This window comes from Mesocricetus auratus, unplaced genomic scaffold (genome assembly GCF_017639785.1).
Source record: "Mesocricetus auratus isolate SY011 unplaced genomic scaffold, BCM_Maur_2.0 Super-Scaffold_100676, whole genome shotgun sequence".
In the NCBI taxonomy this organism is placed as follows: domain Eukaryota; kingdom Metazoa; phylum Chordata; class Mammalia; order Rodentia; family Cricetidae; genus Mesocricetus; species Mesocricetus auratus.
Genome location: NW_024429266.1, coordinates 59,532,091 through 59,557,128, shown reverse-complemented (window position 1 = coordinate 59,557,128; position 25,038 = coordinate 59,532,091). Strand labels below are relative to the sequence as shown.

The window sequence follows — 25,038 nt, the reverse complement described above, 5'->3', positions numbered from 1 at the left end:
TGCAAGGGGTAAGTGTCTCATAGGGCATGTCCACACCGTCTAGTTGTAGTTTTCCAGTTCAGCATTATTAGCAAATGTGTGTGATGCTCTGGCTTTTAATGCCTCTATTAACCTCACTCTTAGTAACACTACACGTTATTATGAACATTTTGCTCTTAAGAGTGCCACTGATTTGTTCTTTCATCTTCTGTGTTCTCATTGGTGGGCAACACTTCTCTTTATTTTACTTTGTTTTTTTCCTAAGAATATTTTCAATTTTTTTTACCACCTTTAAAATAACTCACAGGAACTTAAGACAATAAGCATGCCTTAAAACTTCAAATAAATGTTTCAATCTGACCGACCCATATGTAAGCATGAACCACTGGAATTATGAATATGAATGAGTCTTAGTTGATTTAGGAAAAATGCCTCCTTGGGTGCAAGTTTCCAAAAGAAATATGTTACCGTGTCTAAACTGAGGCCTGGCTTGACAAGGAGAGGATGAGCAGGGTCTCATCTCCTGTTTGTCCCTTGATGAGTTGAAACACTGAAGGCTGAAGTAGTATTCGCACACAGGGAACACTGTAAGTTGAAATTTTCAGTCACCTGCATAATCCTCCCTCCCTCCCTGTCTCTCTGTCCTTTTGTTTCTCCTCAGTTCCCTCCCAGGTTTCCACCCTCATTCCCTCCCCACGCTCTCCTTCCTTTCCTTCAATCTCTGACAGATTTTCCTGTGTCTCATACTGGCCTCGAACCCCTTTGTAGCTGAAGATGGCCTGCAAGCTCTGATCTCCTCTCCCAGCTTCCTGGCGCTGGAATTACAAGTGTGCATCATTGTACCCACTTAAGGGCATGCTGGTGATGGATCACTGGACCAAATGATGAATGAGCATTCTACCAGCTTCATACTCTCTCAAATGTGTATCAAATCTTCTCTGTTAAGTTCTACTCTTTCTAACTCACTTTCTGGGTGAGAATTGGAAACATTTAATCAAATTGAATGTATTAATTGTAAGTTCTGACTGTGTGCTGGTCAGAATTAGGTTGGTGTGGGGTTTACAGGTTTGTCAGGAAACAAAAAATATCTGTTCTTATGGGTGAAGTTGACAAGAACTGTAACTCAATTTGTGTACTGTTTTTTGTTTGTTGTTTGTTTGGCTGGTGTTTGTTTTTGTTTTCTGAGACAAGGTTTTTCTGTGTATCCCTGGCTGTCCTGAAACTGACTATGTATATATACCAGGCTGGTCTAGAATTTACAGAGATCTGCCTGCCTCTGCCTTTGGAGTGCTGGGATTTAAGGTGTGTGTGCCACTTCCCAGCATTGTATGCTATTTTCTATCTTCAGGGTGCACACAAGTTTCCATCATGGTAAAATATTTATTTCAAACTATTCATTTCTAAAAGTCTTACTTTTTTCTTGGTCATAGTCACTTGGCTAGTTGAGAACCTTGTAATAATGAGCCTCTAGAGAAAAGATGTTAGCAATAGAGATTTGAGACTTAATATGGGAAAATGAAATGCCTCTTGGAGGAAAATATTATAGACATGGAGTGTATGTGGCACAGGGAAATGCCGGGGTTATAATTTTGGTGTTAATGTGTGTTTCATCAAAGGCAGAATGAACTAATGCACTGAACTCTGGATGGAATTCTAGGGTGATTCCACGATTTTTGATCTTGGATGAGTCAGAGGACATCCCCAGGCATTGGTTTTTGTTTTGTTTGCAGAGATGAGATACTTTGTAAGAGATCTCTTTCACTCTAGACCTCTGGAGGGAATAGATCTGTGAAGGGACAAAGTATTCTAAGGAGGAAATAGCATTATTTAAGCTTTACTTGATACTCTGTTTGTTTGCTTATTTATTTACATGCATGTATACATGTGAGTGTACACATGTGGAGATTCAGTGTTGCCTCTGAAGTGTCTTCCTTTTTTTTTTCTTTTGAGGCAGAGTCTCTTAGTGGACTAGAACTTCATCATGAAGGCTAGGCTAGCTGAACAGTAAATTCTAGGATCTACCTCATCTCACAATCCCTGGTACTGTAAACACATACTGCTACATCAGGTTTATATGTAGGTTCAGAGAACCAATCTCAGGTCCTCCCTTGTCCAAGGTAGGCACTTTTTAGACTGAGTTCCCTTGGAAGTCCTACCTTGCTCTTTGGACATTAAGAGTCTTTAGTCCATGAAAAGGTCAGTCTACAAAAGCATTAAGAAGGAAGTCTAAGTGTCTCAGAAATATAGCAATTAATAACAAGTCTTTTAATATAATTTATTTCAGATATAAAATAAGAAAGCAACTCTAGAAGGTGCCTCATATAATTGGTTGATGATTACATATGACAAGGGTAGCTCTTGTCTATTGGCTGATGGGGCATGGTTCTAGCTGTGTTTTCAGGGGAAGAGATATACATCAGAATGTAGGGTTGGCTGTGCTTTACTTTCTCTTGGACTGACTGGGAATGAGTTGGCCCTGGCTCTCAGACGAGGCACTTCACCTTTGACTGTGTCTCTAAAGAGTTTCTGAGAGCACACTCACTTTCATGTCCTTCTCTGCTTTGCTATCTTGAGCTATCGGTGTCTGACTGTCATCTGAAAGGCCATGGCTACTCTTGTAATCAGATTCTCCCCCTCACAAGATTAACCATGATAAACATATACTTTTATTCATTCAGGGATAACAGGTATATTTAAAGATGTAAGCAGTCATTTTTATGACCCATTTTTCTCTGAATATTTAGGTATATGTGAAAATAAAGGCTTTACAACTTCTCAAGGAGGCTTTTATAACATTGCTGATATATAAGCAAATATTTTTCAAATTCATGAAATTCTAAAGTGTATTATTTACTATCCTTATTTACTATCCTTATTCCCCACATACTCCTGGATTTTGAGAAAAATGTCTTGACCATTGCTCTCTCTTTACTCTGGTGGAAGCCTCACCCAAACCAAATTCACATGGAAAACAGTGCAGATGATCATTTCAGGCTGGGGACAGGAAGACATGCAAGTTACCCAGATACTACTGACCTTTCACAGGAAGACCACTCACTTGTCGACCAAGAAGAAAAACTGAAGTCATACAGTTTGGGTTCCTGGCATATCTCTGTCATATGCAAATTATAGAACCATAGGTGGATCTTTCACCATTTCAGTTTCTATTGAAAATTAGAGTTATTATTACCCAGAGCAGTTAACTCACAAAACCTTGATTAATTATTAATTCAGGTTCTTCACATGGATTGCATAGCATATGAACTGTTCAGACTATTTCATTCTGTATGGTCCATGGGGTGGTGTGGACATCACACCCAAGGAGAAACAATAGTGAAATGAGATCTTTTGATTTTCTTCTTAAGACACAAATATACATTACATAATCCAGCTATTCTAAGAATAGTTGTATTGACATTAAATACCTTGGGGTAACACTAACCAAACAAGTGAAAGACCTGTATCATAAGAACTTTGAATCTTTAAAGAAAGAAATTAAAGAAGCCCTCAGAAAATGAAAAGATCTCCCATGCTCTTGGATAGGTAGGATCAATGTTGTAAAAATGGCAATCCTGCCAAAAGCAATCTACAGATTCAATACAATCCCCATTAAAATCCCAGCACAATTCTTCACAGATCTTGAAAGAAAAATTATCAATTTTGTATGGAAAAACAAAAGACACTGGATAGCCAAAACAACCCTGTTCAACAAGGCAACGACTGGAGGCATCACCACCCCTGACTTCAAGCTCTATTATAGAGCTATAGTCCTGAAAACAGCTTGGTATTGGCACAAAAATAGACAGGTAGACAAATGGAATCGAATTGAAAACCCTGATATTAACCCACACACATATGAACATCTGATCTTTGACAAAGAAGCTAAAAATATACAATGGAATAAAGAAAGCATCTTCAACAAATGGTGCTGGCATAACTGGAGGCTGGCATGTAGAAGAATGTGGATTGATCCATGTTTATCGCCATGCACAAAACTTAAATCCAAATGGATCAAAGACCTCAACATAAATCCAGACACACTGAACCTCTTAGAAGAGAAAGTGGGTGGTACCCTTGCACTAATTGGTACAGGAGACAGCTTCCTGAACATAATACCAGTAGCACAGACAGTGAGATCAAAAATTAATAAATGGGACCTCCTGAAACTGAGAAGCTTCTGTAAGGCAAAGGACACAGTCAGCAAGACAAAAAGGCAGCCCACAGAATGGGAAAAAATATTCACTAACCCCACATCTGACAGAGGTTTGATCTCCAAAATTTACAAAGAATTCAAGAAGCAAGTCTCCAAAACACCAAAGAATCCAATTAAAAACTGGGCTTCAGAACTAAATAGAGAATTTTCAATAGAGGAGTCTAAAATGGCTGAGAGGCACTTGAGAAAGTGCTCAACATCCTTAGCCATCCGGGAAATGCAAATCAAAACAACTCTGAGATACCATCGCACTCCTGTCAGAATGGCTAAAATCAAAAACACCAACGCTGGAGAGGATGTGGTGAAAGGGGGACACTCCTCCATTGCTGGTGGGAGTGCCAACTGGTTCAGCCACTTTGGAAATCAGTATGGAGATTCCTCAGAAAAATGGGAATAAAGCTACCACAAGACCCAGCAACTCCACTCTTAGGCATATATCCAAAAGATGCCCATTCATACAACAAGGATGTCTGTTCCACTATGTTCATAGCAGTACTATTTGTAATAGCCAGAACTTGGAAGCAACCTAGATGCCCCTCAACCGAAGAGTGGATAGAGAAAATGTGGTACATTTACACAATGGAGTACTATTCAGCAGAAAAAAACAATGGAATCCTGAGATTTGCAGGCAAATGGATGACACTGGAAGAAACCATCCTGATTGAGGTAACACAGTCACAAAAAGAAAAACATGGCATGTACTCTCTCATATATGGATTTTAGACATAGATCTGGGGAGTGCCAGCCTACAATCCTATGGCCAGAGAGTCTGGGAAACAGAAACTTCATTCAGTGACTGATGGAAGAAGAGGCAGACTCCCTTGGTTAAGTACTGAGCTGAACTCAAGAAAGCCAGTAACAGAGAGGGAGGACTGATGACCAAAGGAGTTAAGACTGGGCTGGTATAACCCAGAAACAGCTGACCTGACAAGGGTTAACTCTTGAATCCCAGGCATCAGCCTGGGAATCCAACATGGAACTGATCAAGACCTCCTGAATAGGGGTGTCAGTGAGGAGGCCTAGGTAATCTATTGAGCCTTTGGCAGTAGATCAGTATACATCCCGAGTATACACATGGACTTTGGACTCCCATTCAACAATGTGAGATGAACTCTCACCCTGAACTCTTGTGGGGAGGGTCTAGGCCCTGCCCTGGATGAATGACAGACTATGGACACCCCCATGGAGGGCCTCACCCTCCCTGGAGAAATGAGGGGATAATGGGGGGGTTGGGGGGAGGGCATGGGAGGAGGAGAGGGAAATGGAGAGGGACCTGGAACTGACTTGTGAACCAACCATGTTTCTAATCTAAATTTAAACATAAAAAAAGAATAGTTGTATTGTTAAAAGCTGTAAGGAAGGAGAAGATGATGAAGGAAAGGAAGCTTACAAATGTTCCTTAGGGAGGAGATAATCAGAGGGGAGAGGCACTGGGTAGGCAAAGTTGGTTATTTTATTAGGTTTGTTGGTAAGAGATCTATCTAGCTCACACCAGTAGCAACAGCCACATCATTTAATGGGTCTTTAATTAAAGTATTGCCAATTGGATTTTTAAAAATTACAGTCTATACATTATTCAGAGAGTTCACTTTTCAGCCTGCTAATCATAAGAATTTTCAAGGTGTACAAATCTTTATTGTTCTCCCTGAAATCTTGGTCCCAGTTCAGTCCCAGTGCTGGGTCTATTGGATTGCACTGGAGGCATTCTGGCCCTAAGGTAGAGCAAGATGTGTAATGAAAGAGTTGGTAGAAGTTTTGTAATGCAGGGGTTTGTGCATATAATGCTTAGACAAATTACAGATGGCTTGGGTTAAAAAAACCTATTCCTTTATTCAAGTGAATGAACTACTCTGCATTTTTAAATTGTTATGCACAGCCTCATTCCTGTCCCCTTCCGTGACTCTCAGGGCCCTCCTTTGAAGCTGAATTAACTTGTTCAGTCTAAAACGATTTGCAAATTTTAAGTAGCACATGCTAACAAGGACATGGAGTACAGCAAGGCCTTCCTTTTCCCTTCTGTTAAAAGTAGGAGAGTATGTGATTTATTTTAGAGACATATAGTTCTTTCTAGAGAGTCCAAAATGATCATTGCACATGGGAACTGATCTCCCTTAGAAGGAGCTGTCCTCACCACACTTTGCAGCTGGGTTCTCAGAGGTCTGTGGCATTTCAGAGCTACTTCTTGTTATTCTTAGGAAGCCACATTTTGTGTCAGCACAAACGAAGGGCTGTGGTGCCTGATCCTCCCACGCTGGCTCCCAGGGATTCGGTGAGGAGTCCTAAAACCCAGGGACCACTCTACTTCCTGTTTTCCACAGAAACACCTGTTTCTAAGCACCACCTGCTCCGGCTTCCTTATCTCCACAATGCTTTTGTATTCTCCTGAACACTCCTCTTTCCAGTACTTGCTTATTGGCTTTAGAGACATCTTATCCCTATCTTTGTTCTTTCTCAGCTGATGAGGAGAAGTATCTTGCAGTATTTCGTACCTGCTGAAAGGTGAGCTTTGGACCCTACCTTCCCCCAGTTTCCAAGTGTCTCACTGTTGTTAAAAGGACAGAAAGGAGTACAGTAGATGGTGTGTGTACATCCTTAGGAAGTACCTAAATAAGGTGGAAAATTAAAACAATCACATAAGCCGTTTCCATTTACTACCTATTATTAAAGCTCTTAAAACCAATCATAGGGGCCTTCTATCGTCACCACAGGAGTGACTACACAGCTCCTCCTTCTCCCTGTAACACTTTCTGCTATTTCCTCCTTACCTGTGACAGTTTTCATTAGTTAAACGTGTTCTTTGATGATTTCATTCATGCATAGGATGCATTCTTACACTTTCAGCCTTTCTGATCTCAATCCTATCCATGTCAAGTCCCTCTTCTCCCTAAACATTTCTTTCTCCTGTTCTTGTCATTTTGATTTTAAACACACTAAGTTTAACTGGGGACATCTATGTCACCATGGACTTGGATATCCTTTGCAGCCCAGTGAGCTCACTGGTGTGTGTACAGCTGAGGACAACGACTTCCCTCTTGCCAGAATCTTCTGGATCAGCACAGAGGAGCAAGCTCCCTTGAGCCCATCCTCCATCCACAGCACTTGTTGACTGGGCCAGCCTTATGGAGGCCCAGGGCAGATGACCACAGCTGCTATGAGTTCAAGGTGGCAAATGTTGCTGGTAGTGTTTTTAAAGTTACTTTTTCTGTAGGTTTTATCTCAGTGCAATTTTCTTCTGAAATGACAGCAATGTTCATTTTACCTCCTAATTATTAATATAATGGCAGATCTTTTTCCAACACAAAGTCATAGCAAAATGTGATGTTACAATACAGATTTTAAGAGCATGAGACCTGAGTTTCTCACATCACACTTGTCACTTTCAACTACAGGATGATTGACCTTCCTCTCAAGGGCATTTGGTATTTAAAGGTGGACTTGAGGACTGGAGAGATGACTCAGTGGTTAAGAGCATTTATTGTTTTTGAAGAACATCCAGATTCAATTCCAGCACCCACATGGTAGCTATTAACCATCTGGATCTTCTGAATTCTGGGGTACTGGGTATGCATGTGATACACACCCCTCGTGCAGGCAAAACACCCACACACATGAAATAAATAATTTTTAAAAATCTGTTTGAATTTATTATAATTCTCAAGTTAAAAATGGAAGGTAATGTAAAAAATAGAATTAAAACATTTTGAAGGCTGACTTGGATTCAAGTATGCTGCTCTATGACTGACACCAAGAGCATCACTGGTGTGTGTTAGCCAGTAATACTAGCATCAGTAACTTACACAGGCAGTTAGGGAAGACTTACTCACATTCAGCTCCTGTCATGGTTTCTATAGACAATGAATTCTATCTTTCACAGTGCTAAAGACCAGGAGACTCTGAGACTAAAACCCCCTTAGAAGTCATGCTTTCTGGACAGAGGGTGTTTCTGCTTTTGAGCTCCCTGCAAACTCTGTTCTTTCCCATATCTTCCTACCCCTGCTACTTTCTCTCTTTGTCTGGTCACTCTCTCACCCCCTAAATCTCCCCAGGGTTTTTTCTCTCAGCAGTAATGGTTTTAATTTTGTAAAGAGTAATAAAAGGTTAGGTTGGTTCTTTTCTCTAATTCTCCCTTCATTCTTCCTTTAGCTTTTAGCCAAATGTCCACAAAACAAACAAACAAAAAAATCTCAAAATGAGCTCAGAAGTGAGACCATAAAACAATAAACACAGCATGCCTCGCTCCTATACTTCTTTAAGCACATAATTATTGGCTGCCGATGGCTCTGTAAATCTGTATTTAGACGCCATTTTTATTTTAAACATTGCTGTTCCATTTTCTTATCTACAGTGTGGCTATTCTACAGCAATAGAAAATGTATCCATGGATGGGCATTTTCTAATTGATTAAATTAAATGAATTAAATTTGGAAACTTTTTGACGTGTGTCCAAATCTCACATAATTACTTCTAATTGCAGGAATTATTTTTTTAGATAGCAAATCTGCTGTATATACACACATTCTCCTGCCAAATTGTATTGCATAGTACTTTGCCAAGAGAGTCACAATATGGCTAAAATTAAGCTTCATTAGGTGTAACGGGATGAGATGCAATTTAATTCTTAAAGCTGACTGTAAGTGCTGGAAGATAGATTTGCTTTTCTTCTGTCTACCAAGTTAAAAGAATAATACATTATTTTGCAAATCCCAGTGGCAAAAGGTAACTGAAATAATTCATGCGGCTTCTAGTAGGAAAAGAACCTCATGCTTAAAACTGTGCTATTATTTATCTTTAGCCTTCATCCATTTGACTCCCTCAGTCTGTAGAAGAGGCCTTTTATTTCAGCAGAAAGTGGATTGAGTTTCTGCCAAGTCAGTGTACTCCCTAAATGGATATGTCAGAGGCAATATTGTTTCTCAAAAATCATTTAGAAAGTAGCATTTTTACATAAGTAGGCTCTTTCATTAGTTTTGAATTAAATTTGAGCAATTGCTGTTTCTGTTGTGGCTGCTTTTTGGAGAGCCCAGGCAATGAGGGCTTCCCACATCCTTGAGTCAAAATTTCCTTTGGGGTTTACTGTGTGTGTGTCAGGCTTGGAAGATTGGAATGGATGTAACGTGTCTGTCTAAGCTCTTTGTGGAGGTTGATGATATTCATAAAATCAAATATTTTGCATAAAATCAACTGAAGTTTGAGGGTTTAATTTATATGAGGATCATGTGGAAAGAAGGCAAAATAATATAAGCTTCATGGTGTCCTAAGAAATGCCTTTGGCTTCCATTTCTAGTCTGGAGAAATAAAAATTGTAGTGATTAATTCCCCAGATGCTTCTCTTTGTCCTGAAGATAATGTGCACTTCATTATGCCCTGACAGATTACATTGGCTGCTTTGTGAATTCTGAAAGAATGTCTTGATTTTTTCATCTAATAATAGGTATATTGAAAAAGAAATATCCATTAGCTGTGATGATAACGTCTTCCTCTTAGGCAAATGACTCACTGTTTATAAACTAAAGGGGCTGCAGAGATATTAATTACAATTAGAAAAATAATATTGGCCAATTTCATTTTAATTTCTGTTAGAAGGGTTAAAAATACAAACAGATTAAATCCTGCAGAGTGTTGGGATGGAAGGCATCATGCTGTTTGGTTAATTCAAATCAGTTTGGAATCTAACCAGATTTAATTTTAAAGAATAAATTGTAAATGTGTTCATCATTCTATATATATATTATAATTAGTAGTATAATTACCAATGTGGTAGTTGCATGACCAACTGCAACAGGAAGTTTTGTCCGTGTGTGTGTGTGTGTGTGTGTGTGTGTGTGTGTGTATTACATTGCTTTTAAATTTGTGTACTCATCTGAAATCACCTTTCCCTTAAGGAAAACAATGAACTTTATTCCTTTCTAGAATTGGGGACAGTGCACATTTTATAACAGAGTATATCACCAACCAGCATATTTTGCCCTTTGTTAATTAGCATTCCATTCATTCAGTTATTCATCATTTAAGGAAACTTTGCAATCATTAGTTGCAAACTTCAACATTTCTTGTAGGGCAGGTCAATTTAATCATTTCTTACTGCAAATGAAAAATTCCAGGTTAGGTACCAGAATATTCAAAATATTAATTGCTACCGAATATGAGCAATCACTTAAAATACAGTAATGTATTCCTCAGCATTGGGAATGACTCTGGTACATAGAGATCAGGCTGTATCCTGATTAAAAGTTCTGGCTATTTTAATATTTGGGGATCCTTAGAGCTCTCTGAGAGAACTGAAGCTGTTGTCTACAGAGCCCAAGCAACCTATGAGACTGCCTGATAGCACCTTCAGTCCAGCAGGTGTAAGAGCCTGGGTGGAAGAAAGCTTCCAGGTGAACGTATTGAAGGCCAGCTGGAGGACAGGGCAGAAATAAAGGTTTTCACTGACCAGGGATTCATTGTATTTGAGATGACAGAGTTAGCTAATAGTCATTTCAGAGGAAAGAATGTATTGGCCAGGAAAACAGCAATTCTCACTTCAAGCACTCTAGCTGGAGTTTGACCCAAGATAAATGAAGGCTCAGTAATGTATGAACTACACATCACCCAGCTCCCGCAAGAAATATCTCTACCCCACTCACTCCCTAGAATACTATAATCAGAATATCCATACTCATGAGTAAGGACTAAAAGGAAATAGTCTTCTGGGACAGAGTGAATTTGGGATCCACTATCTCCTTTCCAGTATTCTAAGGTAGCGATATGAAGAAGGATTTGGGTCTAGTTTAAGGGGCTGTTGGAATTGGGAGCATTCATGGGTTCCTTGTACCTGCCATGTCTCTGGCTACTGTGGCTCATACAGAGGCTATCCTGGTACAAAGCGCCACAGCTGTCTTGACTCCTGCCTTTATCTTTACAGAGAGAGAAAAACAAAAAAGACAGACGGAAGTTTGTTTTCTTCCTACCCTAAAGCTCAGGTCTTGCTATCCTCTGGATTTGAGAATAAAATCATAAACCTCCTGAGCCTTTGGAGTTTAGTTTTTTTCAGTCAAATTGATTAATTAAACTCAGTTAGCCCTGAAGCTGACATCTAGGGCTAACAGTCGATAGGTGCAGAGGTATCCTATGTTCACCCTTTTCCAGGGTTCTGAAGCTGCTAAGTGCGCTTTGTGGTGTATTCATGATTTATTTCTGGAGCAAATGTGTCCTGGGGTGTGACTTGGGGTCATGAAAGAACTAAGTTGACCCAGACACATCGATTCAGTGCCTAAGTGAAGCATCTTAGACATGACACCATGGCTGGGAGAATTTATTGATATGGATTAAGATCCACTGTCCATCAAAGCAGCAGGTGTTGAAGAAAAATGAGTGCTTTGACAAATGTCTTCACCCTATCCCTGAGTTTCTAATATGTCAATCCAGAGTCCCCAAGGAAATTATTTCCTGCTCTTTGCCAGGCAATAGTGGCTATCTCTACTTTCATATCGTATATTACTTGCATAGTCTAACAGTCTACTAATTGACAGTATTTATGGAAGAGGATTTTAGGGAACTTAACCTTTAACCACTTGCCTCTCCTCAACTTCTCTTTAAAACGAAACAAGTTTATTTTAAGTGCGGATGTAGTGTCCTGGCAGATTCAGTTTCAGGTCATGTTCCCCTGCCTCTTTCTAACTGCACTTCGGCCTAAGAGCTTTTCCCGCCAGACATTCTGGGAGCTTCACATGAGATTTATCAGGATTTCACCATGTGCCTGGTAGATACTTTGCTGGTGGATTGAGTAGTGTTGGCTAATTTGCCAGACATCAGATACAGAGATATGACAGCATACCACTGATTGCTTTAGTCCTGAGTTGCTTGGGGCCTTCTTGGCACTGGCACCTGGTGCTTCATCAGGATGGTATGGAAACGAGAGCGACATGACACTAGAAGGAGGGCAAATCCACAGCCTTGACTTCCTGCTGGGGGCTCCTAGATACCTGTGAAGTTTGGAATCAACCCCAGTGGAATGTGTTTCTATGGCAAAGGTCTTGACCTGTTTGGCTACTCATTGTCAGTCCTCCATCAAGAACATAGTGTAACACTATGTGTGATGTGGGTCACTGCGTACTGATTATTAAATTTTCTGAGTCAATATACAGACATAAAGAGATACGGAAGTACATATATACAGATGTACAAAACTCACTCGCAGACAACCTGCTTCAAGAAGCAGATTTGTTCCTTACTGGCAGGTGGCAAAAAATCAAATAAAGTCTAACTTGTCCTGACCCAGTCTTCCAAGGTACAAAAAGCACACACTTGTGTACTCAGCTCTGCGTGCCTCACCTGAAAGTGGCCTCTCCAGGTTTTATACTCTGGGGCACATGGCATGGCATTCAAGGATACCTTGTTGAGGCCACTGGATACAGCCCAGGATTTTTTGGCCAGTTCTTCTCTTCTATCATGATGCTGAATTTCTAACCCGTTCATTAGCTATTCTTCAGGACAATAGGCAAGCCGTGGGGGAGAACATGGTCAGTCCATGGCTACTCAAAAGGCATCTTAAACATAAATAAGGAATTTCAAGTAAAAACATCACCCAATGAAGTAGTTCACAGAATAAATTTAGAAGCCAGAATGCCTGGTTCCGGATTTTGCCTCTACCATTCCCTAGCTAGGCCTGTGGGCAAATGAGCTAAGATTGTTTTAGAGTGATTTTTATTATTTTTAATTATGTCTCTGTGTGCCTGTGTGGCATATGTACATGTGAGTACAATGCCCACAGCAGCCAGTATAAGGTGCCAGATTACTTGGAATTACAGATATAGGGGATTATATGCCAGCCAAGTGAGTTCTGGAAACAGAATTCTGCTCTTTAAGCTCTCTCTCTCCAGTCTGTGTGCTAACATTCCTACAGTGTAATTCTTTTATTTTAAAACTCGGGGTATTAAGAACACGTACCTCAAAGAGAAGCTATCCAGAGTAAATGCGTCATTAACTGTTTGATGTTATAACCCATGCTTGGCATGCATTATCAATGCTTAGTAAAGGATTAGACTAATCAGCTGCCACACCTACTTCCTTCTGATCTGTTGCAGGAGTTGCTTTTTCTGCTTGTGGGAATAAATGCCAACACACATAGGATGGGAGCCAGGCACACTTCCACATTAAGATATCCTACTTTATTGTTTATTTATGGGATACTCCGATGCCTCTCCTACTACTGTCTGTTAATCTGTTGCCAGACTTAATCTTGTTGATAGAGAATTCCTTGAACACAGACAGTACCCAAGTGTGGCTGGTTTAAATGGTGAATTGGTAGCTTAGAATGGTTGAGTCATTTACTCAGTGGATGTATATCTGTGTAGCTTGCCTTACTCTAAATTCAGCCATCACAGAGCTCCATCTCTAATTTGGTTCATATCCTACTGACAATTGTAGTATGATCTTCATTTATCACTTCTCATCAATATCCCTGGACAGATTCACTAACTCCCCCAATATCTGCTCTCTCCTCTTTTCCCTGTCCCCACTCCATGGCATGCATATTTTCATGGTCACATTGGCAATCTAACTTTGCTCTTGACTTTCATTTTTAGTCAAAGTAAATCAATTTGATAAACTTTTAAATACTTCATTTCAAATAAAACATTGGTGATTATTTTCATAATTCTTTCATTCTTTCTCACAAGCGATTCGGCCTGTGACTTTGCTCATCAGAACCCCCACCCCAACTCACAAGCCTGTGTCTTTTTCAGCGACAGTATTTATTTTCTCTTTTGTAGCTATTGGGTTCTGATTCAAAGCTCCTCTGTTCAGAGTTGTGACGGATTGCAACCTTCACTACATCTGATTCTTCCATACCCAGAGATCAAGGAAACAAATGAGGTGGTATGACTTACCACCCAATCCCCTCATGCACTTCCCACCTTTGAGGCATTTTCAATCTGTTCAACTGGATCAAAATGACATATAGGAAATATTTACAAGACAGTACAAGACAGTCAGAAGCTTCCTGAACTGAAGCTACTGCTCACAAAATTTGGAATCTCTCAAAACTTTCTCAGTTCGAGGCAACTCTTCGCAGGAAAAGTAAACAACTTTATATTTGGATGTTCTTTTTGATGTGTATTTTAAGAATTAGTACATGTTCATGGTACTGAAAAACACATTTTATTATGAGGCCTGCATGCATGCTTCTCATAGGCTAGGATTACATTTGCCCCCCTCCCATCTGCTAGACATTTTTCTCTTTCCAAATACAGCCTCCTTGCTTGTATATCTTATTATGTTTAATGTGGCTCACATGGCTCACACTGGGTACACTGACGACAACATTGCTCCCCTGGTGGTGTGCCCAGTACCTTCCACCACCATGAAACCTAGCCAGTAGGGATGCAGCTTGCAGGTTGATATCAGCCTGATTTATCCATACCCCATAACTAAGTATGTGGTGTCTTCATTGATAGGTCTTCCCACCACATTCTGGAGGGTAAGCACGAGCGATGGCAACAGTCTTTAATATTTGGGATGGTTTACTGGACCCTTTTTAACTATGAATATGTATATATTTTCAGATATTTCTCCAGTAGTAGGTCCCCATATGGCATTTTCAAATGACTTTAATATAAGTTTTCCTTTCCTATACTCCGTCCTCTACCCTGCCCTTCCCACCACTCCCACCTCACCAATCCCTCCATGTTCCACTATTCCCTGTCCACCTTTCCTAGGATCAGCATTCTAATCCACTTCCCTTAAAATCCCCACTTCACCACTTCTGTTGATGGACATATAGTATGGGTCAACTCTACAATTCATCTATAGTAAATACTGCTGCAATAGACCCAGATACTTGTCTTTATGTGATTTTCAGGGACTCCTGTCTCCATTGTTAAATTTACACAAAGGTCAGGAACATGTGGTTTCCTCTGCTTCTTGTGATATTGTGGTACTGAGAATCTGTAGGCAGAGGGCAGTGAACACTATTGAAGGACAGATAGTGACTGCACCCAGAGGGGACCCAGCTCAGGTCCCGATCTTCACACCTGGAAGCTCTTCTCCCTTGGATCCCTGAACATCTGGGTAACCCAGTTAGGAAACTGCTTTCTCAAGCCAGAACTGCAGTCAGGGTCCAATTTTTCTTCTTATTCGAAGAACCATTTTTCTTCTGTCTTTGCCAGCTCCACTCCTCCAGGGAGCCACAGCACTAGATTGGTTATGCTAAACACTGCACCTTAGGGGTTCCATTCTGATGCTTTTTCACAGTGACCCAGTCATTTATATTGTTAAGACAGACTCTTCCTGAAACTTCACCAAGCCATTTAATTCTGTTTTAAATCATACCTCTGGATAATTTGTGTCTGTGATATTTCCTCTGCTCTCTTGAATTCCCTGGGTGTGCTTTGCAATGCAGGAGTCTTAAGTGCGTGCCCTCTGTCTCTGTCTTTGTCTTTATTCACCCCAAAGGCTAATGATGGAGACTAAACATTCATATTATAAAATGTTTGTCTTGATTGCCTATACTCTTTAGAATCATAAGCCTGATAAGAATATGATTTAAAAAAAAACATCCAAAGAATGTGACATAGGCATTTATGTTTTTGTCCTTTAGTTTCTAGGCCTGTGGAAAGTACATTATGTTTGGGACCTGCCCCCTCAACCTCCCAGCTCTGCAATGTGCCTTGCTCGACGGCCTGCATTGTATCTTCCTGGTCATCTTGGGGCCCATGTGTTCATGAAAACTGCCATGATCCTCAGGGGAAGAAAGGTGAGTGTGTACTTCATTCACTTCCAATGTACACATCTATTCTGCGGCTGACTAAGCCAGCTTAAGACAGCATTTGTTTGTATTTAGACAACTGGCTCAGGCTTGGCAGCATTTACTTATTAGGGAGGCAGCTAAGGACGTTTCTGTGTAGCACAGAATCTGACCTTCATTGACTTTCATATTAAACTCTTGGCTAAATAAGTGACTGTTACTCAGTTGAAAGTAATCTTGGTCCTACTGACACAACCTAGTTGGTAGATGCTAGCCTAGCATGCACAAAGCCCTGGATTAAATTTGCTGTACCACATCAATCAAGGCTATCTGGTACATTCTTTTAATTGGGGTAGTAAAGGCAGGAGGATCAGAATGTCAAGGTCATTCTTGACTACATAGTGAATTTGAGGTTAGCCTGGGCTACATGAGATACTTTCTTAAATAAAAATCTGAAAACCTAACTTACTTTTTCATATAAGTGATGGTTACACTGAAGTACTTAGACATGATTAACCATTTTTGTTATTGCTTTATTTTTAGATTTCTAGCATTTGGTTTTATATTTTAATAAATTATACTTTATACTGTGTGTGTGTGTGTGTGTGTGTGTGTTGGGTTGGTTAATGTTTATTTTCCTCAGGCTTAAAGTAATATCTTCATTTTTTTATTTAGTTAGCCTTTGCAATCCTGTTTTCCCCATTTTTGTACTTAAAATATCCACCCCACCCCCAAAAGTCCAGAGGCATCTTGTCATCCTTCACTGACCTTTTAGTTTCCATGAGTGTCTTTCTCCTTGAATATTGTGCTAAAAACACACATTCCCTTTATTAATACGAAGAAAAATAAGCTTTGGTGGCTTCCCAGATGGTAGGTTGTGTTTGCTCAGCTAAAATCTTTACATGCAGAGAAACAACACATGCCCAACTGTGGAGTGTAGTGATCCTTATACTTCCTGTCTATGCAAAACAATGCCACATATCCACTAGAATCTCCCATGATTGTCATCTGTGGCTTGCTCCAGGCACACACATGCCCATGTTCAGGCTTATGGGAATTTATATTGTTCTGAGTCTTACTGTAAGGGAAGAGGAAATGCAATATTGAATCTGGGACAGGAGAATGCTAACTTTGATTTTATTTTTCATCAACGTATAGAAATCAGTGTCTCAACAAGTCCTGGCAGGCTGAGCTAATCCCCTGTATGAAACGAATATTCTCACAAGTTCATGTGTTCAGACACTGACTTCACAGTTGGGAGCACTGATTCGGGGTTTTGTAGAACCTTGGAGGTGAGAGGAATAGCTTGGATAGATGAGTAACTGGGGACACACATATTTGAGGACTTAGATCTGCCACACTTTGCATTCTACTTCCTACTTCCTGGTCTTCTAAGATATGAACTAGGCAGACCTCCAGGTTCAGCTACCACAGATAGAGAGTCTTTTCAGCCACCACACTTTCCCTGATGTACTGGACTGTTTCCTCTGAAACTGTGAACCAGAGTAAACCTTTCCTCCCTTTGGCAAGTTGCTTCTCTCAGACATTTGCTCATAACAATGTGAAACAAAGTAGTGCATTATGTAACCTGAGTATACTTTATGTGGCTTCAGTTGATGGACACAGAAAAGTTCCATATTCTGCTCCAAAGCTAATTAGAACTCATCATTCTACTACAGCTGTTCATGAGACTCCTTAGAGTGACTTGCATGCACTTAGAACCTGGAACCGGTCCTCCAGAATTTCATTAGTTCTTGGACAGATTTTAAGGTTACTCCCTAGAAAACTAACGACATCAAGCTTTGCCAAAGCTGCAGCTGCTCTGGTCAGGGATTTGCATGTAGATAAAATTTGACTGCATGGAGAGTCACTCTCCTTTGTTTTCAGAGATGTATAGTTCTCAACACACCAAATAGATGTAGGTGACATGAGCCCAGTTCATGTTTGTTTCCTACCAAAAAAAGAGATTTATTAACTCATACAGAATCGCCTTGTAGAATGACATTCAACAGTACAAACAATGTCAGGGACTCCCAACCTTCTCCTTTCAAACTTTCTACTTTTCAACTCTCCAAATTGCTGTCTTCTCATTCCATCATTCTCCATAGTGTGTTGAGTTTGAGAAGCCATCTTCATAGATCAAAGCTCAATGAGAGATTTTATTTAAAATGATAAGTGATGTAGTAGAGAATGTCTTCTCCAGTAGTTCCAGGAGGAGCTCTTGGGAGGATGCTCATGTCTGCTCAGGTTTTATGTTCATCACTGAACATTCCATGACCAAAGGATGGGGCTTAAGTGGTTAGGGCCTAAGTTTATGCTCTATGAATGCAGAGTGATTCAGCTGCTCTTAACTTTCACAGGCTGAGGATTCAGAAGAGGAAGAGCCATAAGGAAAATGGCGACCTCCTTCAGGATACTTTGATATGGGAAAAGTGATTCTGGGGCCACACTTTGTAGATGATTACTCAATAGACATTATGTTTCCTGTTCTTGCCCATTGGCTTCCTTTATGGCAAGTTGGTGCATATTTTTTCCGATTTTTGTGTTGTATTCTGTGTTGAACCAAAATTTTCATAAGACATTTTGAAGAACTAGTGTTTAAAATTTTAGCCTGGTTTTCCTTCTCCACATAACTCAGACACAAGTCACTGGAGAAACCTGTAGGTCTTTCATTTTCTTCATAAGCCCAAAGACATTTGGACCAAGGTACAAATCCAGCCCTGAGAAGAGAAGTCATCTTCCAGTTGTGCCCTGAAGTAGACAGGTGAACCATGACCCCTGAAAATGAACCCATGGACTGCTGTAGATCACCATGCTTAGAGCAACTGCAGTATCATCTGATGAAAAAGGGCCCTACAGTCACAGGCATGGGTAGACATGGAGGTGAACAGGTAACTGCTGAGTGTGCATTTTGCCCCAAGCAATGGTTTCCTTCAGAGGCTTAGTCTTGGACTATGGAAGACTAGGTAGGGGCAGTGGGAGTTGTGACCTGAGGGTGGAGGAGTCCTGGAGCCTTTGGAACATGCTGGAGTTGCTGTTAGTACCTTTGTTTTTTGTAGAGCTCAGACCAAACTAGGTGACTTCAGGTCCCAACTGGAAGATGGCTTCTCCTCCCAAGTGCTAAGTAACCACAGGCAGAGAAAATGAACCACTTTTGCAATTATGATTCAAGGCTGGCAGTTTGCTACTTTAAAATAATTCCCTAAAGCAAAGAGAAATCAGTCCTCTAGGTCATGCAGGAACCTGGCAGGACCACCTGCTTCTAATTCCTCATGGGAAAAATACAGAATAGAGCTCACCCTCTGGGGAAATGATTCTGTGCCTACAGGCAGACCAAGTGTGTGGTGGTGATGAGGGCAATCATCTTGTTATTTCTAACAACAAGTCTGTGTTCTTCTCATTCTCCATTTCTGTCCCACGATCTTGTAAGGACATGGCAGAGTCCCTGATTGGCACAAAGTAATTATGAGTTAGAATTACACAGAGGCTGGACACACAGCATATGTGCTAAGTGTTGAGAAAACCCTGGTACAGAAGTAAGGTCTGCACATTCCTGTCTGAATTCCCTCCTCGAGAAATTCAATCAATTCACTGGCAGAAATCTAAAATTTAGAAAAATTCCTGGATATTTTATAGCCTCATACATACATTACACACACAGGTACATGTTAATATAGATAGTCTCTTTAATAGTTACACATGTGTATGTATTTTAGAAAAAGAAAAGTAGAAGAACTGAAGGAAAATCAAGCAAACAAGGAGGAAACATACGTGGGAAAATGGAGACTTTTTTTCAATACACACATCCTTCTTATCACCAGGCATCTTATTATTTTATTCTGTTTTCGTTATTCACATCAAAAAATAGAAGGGAATGGGGGAAGTAGATGGTAGGAAATGTTTTATTAGCTAATAAAATAAATTGTTAGAGAAATTATCTTTCTATGGCTGCTGTTCTCTATCAGGCACCCCTCAATCAGGCGTCATCTAAGGCTCATGGCTGTCAGCTACTCAGAATGCATTAGAAAATCAGTCAACATTCACAGGCTCTACACCTTCCATCACATCAGTGACAGGCAGTCAAGGGGAGCAGCACTTGGCAGGTTGGTGCTTGTCAAGTGAGGCTGGGAGACCTTCCAGAGGAATTTAAATAGAATCAGGTTGTATCATTTATTGCTTTATCTCTGAGATACTCCCATAGTGTTATAATTAGAGAAATACAAAAGAGAATTGGCCTGGAGAAAATGCTGAGGGATACGCCCCACACATAGATGTGATGCAGTTTTAAAACTTCCTCTCAATACATAGCTTTATCTGACAGCTGGTTCTTTGCAGACAAGTTCTAGGAAGGCAACCTGCTGAAGAGGAGTTTCATGGAGACCTCTATAGGTGGCATCCTAATAGCTATCAGCCTCCATAAAGGACTTCAAGGATTCCTCCCCTGCTGCAATGCAGGTCCCCAAACCACAGCACAGATGATTCTCCAAAGTCCCTACAGGAAAAGATATTTTTAAATTGAGACTCTAGGACTATTCCTAAAGACATCTTTTGCATTCTGAAAAATTAACATAGACAGCTATCGGAGGTCAGAAATCACTGACATACCTGAAATCTAATTTTACAGTGGAAATATTTCCTTTATCCATTGTTGCTTGCTGGGTTGGCTCTAATGTTACATTTACACAAATTCTATAAAATCATTTGACTTTATTACAAATAACGTTCATGTTAGCAGATAATTTTTTTTTTCTTGTCCTATTTTTGTGTGTCTCTGTGTGGGGCCTGGCAATAAGCTATACCTACTTCCTTTTTCCCCATTTTTAATTTTTTTATTTCATTTTACATTCCAACCACATCTTTCTGTCACACCACTCCTCCTGCCCCCCCCCCCCTTGCTTCCTCCCAATGCCCCCTCACCTCCCCATTAGGCCACCCCCAGTCTACTCATCCTCATGGGTAAGAGCTCCCATGAGGAGTCAACATAGTCTGGCACAATAGGATGGGGCAGGGCCAGGCCCCTAAGGCTGAGTATGGCATCCCACCATGGGGAGTTGGCTCCTACAAGCTTGTATCTACTTCTTATGCAAAGTCTTGAATGTTTTCATGATTGCTTCTCCCTATCAATGCTGCTTATTTCTGTGTTATAACAGGCTGGGAAATAATCATGGTTGACAACTAAAGAACTGGAATCAAAGACTCAGTCTAGGGGAAGGGGGATGCTTGATTCAGTAAAGTGCTTATCATACAAGCATGGGGACCTGAATTTGATTTCCAGAAACCATGTAAAGTAAGTCAAGTACACTATTGTGCCTTTGTAAATCCCACTGCTGTGCTGCCAGGGACACACTGATTCCTGGACAGCCAACTTTGCCTTTAAAAATCCAAGGCCAATGAGATATCAAGGTATTTATGAAATCGCAGCCAAGGTTGTACTCTGATGTATGCACAAGCATATATTCGCATGTACGTATGTGTGCACACATTTGCACCTTCAGTTTTTATCAGGTTCTTTGGCTCAGTATCCCTACCCACCATCCAGAGCCGCCAGAGACAAACAGCAGATGCAATGCTTCGCATGCAGTGAACTTCTGCTGTCTCTGTGTAATCTGCTGGATATGTCTCCTAACCTAGCTCCATTAGTTAGCATAGAAACAGTGGTATTCATCCACAGCTCTATGGAAGCTCATATGGATGATGTTATTCAATGACACGGCAGAAATACAGTCTTCACACTTAGATATACCCATGAGCCTTCTTAAATTCCTCTCTGCCTCCATCTAAAAAAAATGTTGACTCTTCTGCCATCTTCTCTTCTGACCTTACTCTCCCCAACCCACTATTTTGTCTGGGTTTTTTTTTTTGCCTATATTAGAATAATACACTAAACCATACACCTGGGGCTCAGAGCTCATGGCAGAAACAACAATAATAAAACCCTTGGAATAGTGATTTTACCAAAGGGGCATAGTGAATCTCTGGCTATGAAATGATGACTGTAACTGTCCTCTATACAGAGCCCCAAATCCTGCTCTCTTGTCTGTCTAACTTCCGTTTAAGGGACTGATCCATGATGGCTTTGAGCTTTACCTTATAAAGTGGGACCAAAACACGTTGCAGACAGGAGCTAAGGTTAGAGCTATGGTGAATGGTCTGCCCCTCTGCCCTACCCTCAGAGAAGTATTGTTTGTACATATCTAAAATGGGCAGAGAACCTTACAGAGGTCTAGGGAGTTTAAGTCCCGAGTAATGTAAGTTAACTGTCTCGTGCTGTCATGGCTAATTGCTCTGCACACCCTTTCCCTTTTTTTGAGTTATAGGACAGTGAGATTTCGACATTTGCTGTTGTCCTTCCTCCAGTACAGAACATTAATATTCATATGATTTTTATTATTTACTGAATAATAATATTTGACTAACATAGAATTTAATAACTGTGAAACATTGGCTGACTCCAGCCATGGTGAACCTGGTAGTTGTATTTCTTTTGGAATTGAACACTAGGGAAAACCCTGTTGTTTGCTGCAGGCCTGGTTGCCAGTGTGTGAGTAAGTAGAACAGGAAGCCATGGTGCGTGTTTTATGCTGAGCTTGTGGTGTGTGATTTGATCCTACTTAGAGTCTGGACAAGGGCAGCACACACACATCAAAGAGCTTGAAAGAATTTATTGACTGAGGAGATGTACTCTATAGATTTATGGCAAAATGGATGCAACATGATTTATAGAGGGAAGTGCATGCATGGGCCTTTCACTGGCTTTAAGCTGCAGGAACAGGACACCCAAATCCCTCCATAGAGAGTGCTGAGTTTCTGTACTGTTCACCAGGCTGGTTGTCAAAGTATAAATCATGCTATTTCTTGTTCAAAGGTAAGAGCTAGGCAAGTACAAACAAATGCCAGGAAATAAGCAGGACACAGGTGTTATGTGTAAAAGTAGAGGTCATACAAGTCATGTAATGGCAAGAGCTTAGAAGTCCTTAATTTATGCCAATTGTAGTCGAGTGGCCTGTTAGCCCCTGTAGCTCTCCTTAGGTTCCCAAAGCTGAGATTTCTGTAGGTTGTATTTTGAATGTTTAATGACGTAGAGTTAGGCCTATAACAGAGCAGTAATCTCCATTGTTACTATTTTAATTAGCTGTAAACTTAGCAATTTTAGTATCATTGTAAATCACTATTGTCTAAACGATATCCAAATAGTATATTAGTTATTTTCTGTCTTTCTATGATTAAATACCTCACAAAAATCAAGGAGAAGAAAGGTTGATTTGGTGTTATAGCTCACAATATAAAATCCGTATTAGTGGGGGAGGAATGGTGACAAAAGCCCAAGGTGGCCAGTCATATTGCATCTGCAGCCAGGAAGCAGACAGTGAACAGGGAGAGAGGCCAAGTTATCAAAAGTCAATGCCTTCCTCCAGTTCCAATTTTTAGGGGTTTTACCACCTCCCACACAACGCTGCCAGCTTGGGACTAAGAGTTCAAACATATGAGCCTTGGGCAGTGGAGGGGGTTAAATCGGAGGACTTTTGGCAAGAGATGGAGCACTCACCTAGCACTGAAAAAGCCCTGGGATCCATCTACATTACCACATAACCCAGGCATGGTGACCCATGCCTATAATACCAGTACTTGGAAAATAGAGAAAGGAGGGTGAGAAGTTCATCATCGTCCTCACTTCTGAGATGAGTTTCAGCCCAGGCTGAAGATAGATGAGAACAAGTTTTGAAAAAGAAACGGAAAGATCGTGATAGGTTGACAGAATTTGAATATAACAGTGGGAGACAATGTAGGTGAGATCTGTGCCCATCAATGTGATATATCAAGGATGGCAAGTCATGCCTTTAATGGATCTCAGCTGGTTCTCATTTGCTCATTCATTCTTTTCTTAAAGTCATGCTGTTGTTATTGTTACTTTAAATTATTTAAAACAAACATATTGTATAGAAACAAACTATAGCTTCTATTTCTGGCATCTAGACACAAGAGAAAGATATTTTATGAGAATACTCATGTTCTCTCATGGTAACAGCCTAAGAAAGCTGAATAATAAAAAGCCTTTTAGAGCAAGTCTACACCCTCAATTTTCTTATAGTCTTCATCACATTTTGTGATGTTACAGTTGATCTTTCCTCTGTGTATATCTACCTTACTACGATTGAAGTAGAGTTTGTGATTTGGGAGCATTTTAAGTCCTGCCTACATCCTTATTGCAGGGTCTGCCGTGGGAATTTGAGAATCCATGGCCAGTTAGGGCAGAGATTGAAGTCCTAGAGACACTGTCTATGTAGACTTGCCATACATGGAATTCTCAAAGTGGGAAGCTATGAATGGTCAGGCACTAGGTGTAGGCAAAGGTGTAAACGTGCTGTATAATGTAAAGCGACAAGGATGCTCAAAGCAATAGCAAAATTGAAATGTGGATGTATCTGTGAGCAGGTCCTGCTGTGGGTCATCACTGAAGTTCCTGGATAATGGACAACTTTGGATGCATCCTCTTCATTATTTCATCTGATTCCATCCGGCCTATCCATTGTCTCTTTCCAACATTTTCTCTTACTCTTTCTATTTCATAGATTAAAAAATGTCAAAATAACACGTGCATCAGAGCTGCAAGTGTTCTCAGGGAAGTTTCATTGGCTGCCAAGCAGCTGCTCCTTTGCCTTTCCTGGATCAGGGTGAAATACTGAAAATATTGTTTTCTTTCTCCTTCCAGGCTTTAGAATGAGACAGCGCCATGTTCTCATGGAATCTACAGGGCCCATGGGGCACTGCCCTCATCTGGTAGAATCTGTGCCATGTGAGGATCCAATGTGTTATCGATGGCTTGCTTCAGAAGGCATCTGTATCCCTGATCATGGGAAATGTGGCCTAGGACATCGCATCCTGAAGGCTGTCTGTCAAAACGAAAGAGGTGGGAGCTGGTGACACACTGTGGGGTTAACTTGCACCCAACAAGGGACAGTGCTACTCTTCAAAGGTCATTTTCTGGAGGGCATGAAGCTCTACCTTTGCTACATTGGGGCATTTATGGTGAATTGGGTGACAAATTGCTGTAGAGTAATCTGTGATCACTTCATGTGAGAACCACAGACTATCACTAAATGCACTGTTGGATTATGCTTTA

General features: G+C 40.5%; 1 protein-coding gene across 2 annotated transcripts in view; it reads left to right on the top strand.

The window, feature by feature from the left end:
• Thsd7b (thrombospondin type 1 domain containing 7B) overlaps positions 1–25,038 on the top strand; it is an 866,887-nt gene that overhangs the window by 369,532 nt on the left and 472,317 nt on the right. For both annotated transcript variants that reach the window (XM_040738481.1, XM_040738480.1), the window contains exons 6-7: positions 15,771–15,926; positions 24,628–24,825. In XM_040738481.1, the coding sequence (XP_040594415.1) occupies positions 15,771–15,926; positions 24,628–24,825 (354 nt within the window). The remainder of the gene's footprint in view (positions 1–15,770; positions 15,927–24,627; positions 24,826–25,038) is intronic.